The 7,444-nt window shown below is 44.0% G+C and overlaps 1 protein-coding gene across 1 annotated transcript; it reads right to left on the bottom strand.

The window, feature by feature from the left end:
- Positions 1-2,279: 2,279 nt before the first annotated feature.
- Positions 2,280-6,051, bottom strand: LOC123395492 (ubiquitin-conjugating enzyme E2 variant 1C). Its single transcript, XM_045090495.1, has 4 exons — positions 5,854-6,051; positions 3,046-3,185; positions 2,795-2,920; positions 2,280-2,697 (listed from the first exon to the last, which is right to left on the bottom strand). The coding sequence occupies exons 1-4, from the start codon at positions 5,891-5,893 to the stop codon at positions 2,557-2,559; spliced, it is 447 nt and encodes a 148-aa protein (XP_044946430.1). The 5' UTR covers positions 5,894-6,051; the 3' UTR covers positions 2,280-2,556.
- Between the last annotated feature and the right edge of the window lie 1,393 nt (positions 6,052-7,444).

The following is a 7,444-nucleotide window of genomic DNA, read 5'->3' on the forward strand; positions in this document are numbered from 1 at the left end:
CCTAGGAATCTCCTTTAATATAGGTAATGATGAGGGGACCCAGTTCTGGCTGGACCCATGGGTTAGGGATGAACCACTCAGGGTGGGGTTTCCTATCTTATTCTCCACCTGCCTGAACCCGTCCCTTCTAGTCTTTAACGCCCTCATCCAAGGGCAATGGGTTATTAGATTGAGGCGCTCATTTGGACCCATAGAAACGGACGAGTGTAACCGCCTGCTCGACGTCTTGCCACACGGGCTCCCGGATCACCCGGACATGGTGGCTTGGCGTATATCCCCTTCGCGGGAATTTTTAGTTAGTTCGACATATCAGGCCATCTGTCGCTCCCTCATTATACCATGGCTCACGCCGCTATGGAAGGCCCCTGCCCCTAAAGATCAAAATGTGTGTGTGGAGATACTCAGTAACTGCATCCCCTCGGGGACGGAGGTGCCGAAGCGGCACGGACCGGGAGATGGCGTGTGCCCCTTATGCGCGGTACTAGAGACGGCAACTCACAATATATTCACGTGCACGGCGGCGAGGGCCATGTGAGAATTCATTCACGAGACTCTTGGACCCGACTGGGAGGCCGAGGACCTTGAGGAGTTCCTCCAATTCAGGGCCAATCACACTGGACGACGCGACCACATATTCTGCTTGACCTTTGCCGCTATGGCTTGGACCTTATGGACGACTCACAATAATATGGTGATAGAACGGATATTTCCCATGCACCCACCTGACTCCTTCAAATTCCTGGCTTTTATGCAGTATTAGCATCCCCTCTCTAGGTAGCGAGACCAGGCGCGTCTGGATGGCATGCTGGACGCTCTTCTGTCTACGGCGCGACGTGTGGCATCCATGTAGGGCCAAAGCTCTACCGCCACTAGGTTGTTTTTTCTCATTTCTTTTACTTTCTTTGGGCTAGACTGTGCCATCGCCCCGGCTCCTATGTGTGGTTGAACTTGTTTGTGAGCTATATGGATCGTTGCTTTATCTATAAAGTGGGACGAAAGCCTATTTTGAAAAATTAAATGAAAAAAAACTTCAAAATAAAAACGTAGGAAATTGAAAGAATTGAATGGAAGAGTACTTACAAATTGTTGACCCGATCAAAATTAGGCTAACAGAATTCTGAACTGAATACCTCAACTAGTTATGAGGCCTTAAAAATTGAGAAGCATATTGTATGTTATAAAATAATTGAATGAGATATCTTTGAGAAATTGTTGATCCGGTTAAAATCGGATGACATAATCCTAATTGAAGGCCTTAACTAAATGTGAGTTCTTTAAAACTAGAGAGTTTAGTGTTACACAGGATTAGAAGTGGTGTTCAATCCAGAACTGAATCTTCTGGGCTTTGCCAGGCTTGGCTCGGATAGCAGCAGATGTAAATCCCTCTTAAAAACGCATTAACATTCACCTTCACCTTCCCTTCCAAATATTTCTATTTTGGGTTTATTGGATAAATGCCACTCAAATTCTGACGATTCTGAGAAAGCCAATGCAATTTCTAAACTTTGTAAAATGCCACTATAAGTTTTACAAACTATGAAAAACGCCACTCCTGCCTTTCAAAATGGCATTTTTCAAAATTTGAAAATTGTAGGGGCATTTCTCGGAACCGTCAGAATTAGAGTGGCATTTATCAAATTAACCCTTTTATTTTTAACATGTACCCAGCCACTCTCAGTATATCCAGTAAATGCAACATTTCTTGTCTAATGGTCCTTGTGCAAAGTCTAGAGTTCTATTGTGATATTTATGTGTCATTTAACTTCATCATTATTATATGAATGAGACACAAAATACAACCGAGTCCAAAAAAATAGCTATATTATACGGTGTTGGCAAATGCCATATTTATAAAATTACTCATGACTGCGGAACATTTTGGTGCCAGAAAAAAACATCAAACGGAATTGCCGTTAGCTAGTAGTATGAGCATATGTTGTACTCCCTCCGTTTTTAAATATAAGTTTTTAAAAAAAAGTTTCACTACGGTCTACATACAAACATATATTAACACATTTTAGAATATAAGATTCACTTATTTTATTTCGTATGTAGCCTCTACTTATATTTAAAAACGGAGGGAGTAGTTTTATACAGTGATACCAATGGAGACGTGGAGTAATAATGCTCATCTGAAACCTATACATCTGGTCTGACTGCTGGAACCACAAAGGTGCGAAACCGTCAAAGGGCAAAACAGTCGCTGCTCACTCGCATGAACGTGGCAGAAAAACCCAACGCAACACACGCACCTCGAATGAAAAAGAAACAAGAAAACATACTTGTGCACACACGCAAACACATATTATATTTCCTTGATGCGGGTCGTTTCTTCAATTACAGACCTTAATTAGTACCACCAAATCGCCAAACCGGTACATGTTTCATTCCATCTCCTTTTAACGGCAATCGGGCGGATCGCGAGGAACAGGTTTCACATAAAACTGGGAAAAGATCTGCAGGCAGCAGACGCCGAATGTAGATTTCAAATCCCATGGGAGTGATATAGATCGCTGCTGTTGGAACTGGAGATGAGATGGGCCAGCAGACACTCCGCTAGAAGAATGTCCCTTCTGGAGGCTGCACTAGCTTGCGGTTCTGGGTCGCTGCCATGTCTTTCTTCAGCTGGGTCAAGACATGCTCCATTGTGTACTCTCGCTGCCAGTTTGCTAGCACACTGAACTTCTTCGGGTCAACCTGCCATCACAACGGCAACCAATGAATCTATGCCACGCGTCAACAAAGCTTAACTTCTATGCATGGATCGACGTGGAGAGAGAAAGAGAGAGAGTACCGCCCCGGTCTCGTGATTAACACAAGCCATGTTGATTCTTGAATGGAATCTAACAGATGGTGCCTTCTCAGGGTAGTCCTTGTCACAAAACAGCTTCAGCTGGTAGATGCGACCCTCATGGACAGTCTGCAAAGGTTGAGTAAGATATAAGACTTTAAATAATATAAATGGCAATGGCTGAAAGAAAATATTGTCACTAGGCATTTCCACCAATAGAACAAGAAGGAGATATAGTGATGTCATAAACTCACATTGTGAGGACCAATAATGGTGCCAGTCCATGACCGCATGTATATGTCATCAGCATCATCCATTCCATAGCTGACAGTTCCATCTCCAATGCCCTTCTCCCCGCGCTCAAGCTCTTCTAGCAGCCTGAAGTTCCGAGGAACTGCAAGCAGGTCAACTCCATATTAGTCAGCTCCATATAAGAAGCTAAAATGACTAAACAAAATATGTAAGGTCAGTTCATTTTCTCAAGGTGGAACATGAAAATATCAGAGAATCAGCAGCTATCCTTGTGTGCTAAAAATACAGAGAAAAAATATTTAGACAAGACAGATACAAATTCAACCACGGGATATGCAATGGTAGCTCTACAATTGCATAATTAACCTTTCACATTTTCTATGCAGTAATTAATCTCAAGCATGATACCCGTGTTAATACAATTTGTGACCCTTCATGCACAATCTGGGACTGGTAAACCCTGCTGCATCTACTATACTGGACTTTTCCAGTTCCAACCAACAGCCATGCGCACCCATTTTTGTCAAATTTGTTTCCATTGACAAAGTTCAGTTCGTAAAACATTCAATAAGAACAAACATATTAAATGAACTTTGGCAAGCATAAATTACACAATAGAAGCAAAACAAACTTGGTCCATAGTCCGTTTGTGGTTACACAACCCCAATTTATCATCAGAACACCATGAAATCTTAAGTTCGAGATAACAGAACACCATGAAATCTTGAGTTCGAGATAACAAAAAATGTAAATCTAGAGCGATGTGGTTTTGGTACCAGGGAATGGATTTTCTGTATGCTTTCATAGAAATATCGATTGCCATTTCCCATTGGTAAGGGAATGGATTTTCTGCATGCTTTTAAAGAAATATCGATTGTCATTTCCCATTGATACCAATGAAATCATACGATTGCCAACACTTGACATTACATATTCAATTACCTGTAGATCCATGACACATATGATGCACACATGGTCATTAGTGCGGTAGGCAACCACCATCTACCACACGGTAAGGTAACCTGTGCACGTATGGTTACACCATACATACATTATCTTACAACTAAAAACATAAACAAACACGGAAGATAGCTATGTCCATCATAAAGAATTCGTAAGAGAATAATAAAAATGGATGTGACCAAGGGAGAGGGATTATTGGGCCAGCCGACCAGCAGGCAGAAAAAGAATAAGGAAAGAAGAGGGATTAGGATTAGAACTTGCTTGGCCCATCAGGCCCATTTATGTCCTCATGACACCAAGGGTGAGGAATAGGGCCTTAGGGTTTTCCCCATGCCAGCACTACCACTAACAAACATGGACAGCAGCGACAGCCCAAGTCTCTCTGGCATACCCTCCCGCATCCTCGTCACCAGCACCACCATTTTCTCCCCATTGTTGGCATCGCCTGTCCCTCCTCGCCACCAGAGTATTGTGCCATGCAACATCCTCACGCCACCACAACGCCATGGATCTTAGGAAGAAACCATAAGCAGCAAGGACAAGGGTGCTGCTAAACTGCACCATAATGAGGTCACCGTGACCCATGGACCCAAGGCAGACATCATAAAAAATGCCCACAAAGCACACACTGAAGACTGTAGTATCAGTCTCAATGCATGGCCAAATCTTGATATATGTTATATCCAAGACACAAAGAAAATATTAGTTTTCTTCTTTATGTGTTGCTGGCTAAGGGGTGGACACATTGGTGGGGTAGCTACTGCAGATCCACATACCTACACTACAGAACTAAAAATACACGCTAATACTACCTTTTGTACTTAGCGTGGATTGCTGCAATAGAACAGATAATTGTCTCTTTACATGCCCAACAAGCATGTGATACTCCCTCTGTACCTAAATACTTGTAGTTGGGAAGAACTAGTCTAGTTCTCCCCAACTACAAGTATTTATGTACAGAGGGAGTACATGTTTAGAACAATATTCTAAGAACCGAAATTTTCTTGCCATAATCTCCTTTTGGTAAGATGTTTGTTTAAGCAAAAGAAAGAAGTGTCAATTGCTCAATTAGTGCAAGACCACCTATCTATAATTTACAAATATTCTGAATGGTCTACCAATACCAAAATCCATCTGCCGAAGTAAAAGAAGTGCAGTATGCAGGACACATTCAATTTGCTGTGCATTCCCCCATCCCCCATGACAGACTATAGAGAACATATATAAAGCCTGAAGTGAAGGCACATGCCAGTGTACAGGAACACACATCCAGCTCCACGGTCTGTGTGTCGCTGACCACTTCGGCCAATAAGCCCCCAACTCCCGTGTCTATCATTACATAAGTTGGACTGAGTCATGAGCAAGACCTGCTTAATGGTCGTAAGCATCACTTGATAGCACATACGCTCTAGAACTAGTTGGTGGAACATTAAAGTGAAAATCCAACACTACATCACAGTCACCTCATATCATAGCATCATCAACCATATCAGCAGGACGGCAGCGAATCGTAAAAGTGTGGCATGCAATCAATTACATCGCCTAGCATATCAGGTGATCGCTTGAACAGGAAGATCTTATATGGTATCCAATCAAGCGCAAAGCAACTACCGCCTCCTAGCCAATCCACGCGTCCGCGTCGCCTGGTCACCTGGAACCAAATTCCTCGCACACCATTCCTGAGATGCATGTTCTGTCTCGAACCGCATCAGATCGTGAACGACCAGCCGGATCGGACCGCGACGCAAGGCGAGACGGACAGGACCAAATCGCGCGCGATCGAGGGAAGACGGAACAAACAAAAAAAAACAGAAGGCGTCGCGCGACGGAGGGCGGGAATTGCTCACCGACGACGCTCGATCCGGCGCCGGAGCTGCCCAGCGTCATCGTCGATTGACCGGCGCGGCGGGCGGGCGGATCCGATCGAGGGAGAGTGGGGATGGTGCGGTGGATTCGAGGGATCGCCTGCGCGTGGGGAAAGGGAAGGTCTGCGGCGGCTCAACGCGAACAAGATTCTTCCCTGTCCTCTTGTGGAGGATGGAATGCTTCGGTGGTGGCTATCCGCCGTTGGATCGGGAATCGGGAGATCGGGTGGACGAGCGACGTGGCATTGATTAGGTATTTTAAACTTTGTGCTGTTGCCTGTGAGAATTGAGACCTTTTCTAAAGATTCACAAATGATTTTTTCTTTTAAGATTCACCAATGATTTTGGACTATTTTTTCATGCAAGGGTAAGCTTTTGTTTGACTAAGTTAGGGCATTTTTAACATTGACTTGTAAATTTTCTTCTGCATATTTCACGGACATGGATACGGAAGACCGTCATTTAATCCTAACCACATACATTTCAACCCATATTTAAATAAATCAGACGAAATTCATGCAAACCGACAGAAATCCATAAAAGTTTGGATAAAAATAACACAAATCATCTACTTAACATGCAAATTAAGTCTAGTACAATAGAGTCACAAATTCGACTAGATCTGGATGTATAATAGGTTTTTCATCAACGGATCATGTGTTCCATACATACTCCCATTTCAGCTTCATCCAACAGAGTGTGCACGTAAATGGACGTCCTTCTGTCCCGTGATACACCACACAACGCGTGCGGACTATATATAATGTGTAGACCAATTGAATGAATAAATCAATCAACAAGTTAAGTGAGAGGAAACAAGACTTACGATCTCATTCTCTCCCGTGTGCAATGGCCACCTTGTCTCGAGCTGGCGAACCATATTACAAGACTTGGTGACGCTCGTGTGAATAACGTATCAGCAATACGACAACGACCTCATGTTGTGTGGTTAAATGATGTACTAGGGCGCAATTTGCTTTCGTGCACTTGCTGTCAGAAGGCCTCCCCTTTGCTCATGCCTATGAAATTCACATAGACGGTCAAACACACATCGCACAACAACTCATACTCCATGATCGAATAGCTCACCATCATTCTTTCTCTAACAAAGACATAACATTTGAAAATAATCTCAATGTCATCTGACCGAACACCGATCGGTTGTGGTGTCTGTCATGGAGGCCGTCGATAAAGGGACAGAGTGTACCTGGTTACAAATGGCTTCAGGAGTGGACAACTCCGTTGTAAAGGGAGCGGACGCGTCGGTGCTGGTTGCGGACATCCGACAACGCCTCTGTGGCGGGCGGAGAGGTACAACGACGACGGCAAAGGTGGAGGGTAAAGATGCAAAGCAAGGGGAAGAAGGGGCAGACTAGAAGAAAATGGGACGAGAAGGAGGATTGGGTGGGCCGCGGGGGTCGGAGTCCTATGTTTTGGGTGTTAGGACTCCCGTAAAGTCCCCCACGTTTGTCTCCAATTTGCGGAGGAAACTTGTCTGGACCGTCCCGCGGAACGATACATGTATGCGTTGGATGGCTTCCGTGTTTTAAACAACACGATCCAGACGGATGCG

This window comes from Hordeum vulgare, chromosome 5H, assembly GCF_904849725.1.
Source record: "Hordeum vulgare subsp. vulgare chromosome 5H, MorexV3_pseudomolecules_assembly, whole genome shotgun sequence".
Taxonomy (NCBI): domain Eukaryota; kingdom Viridiplantae; phylum Streptophyta; class Magnoliopsida; order Poales; family Poaceae; genus Hordeum; species Hordeum vulgare.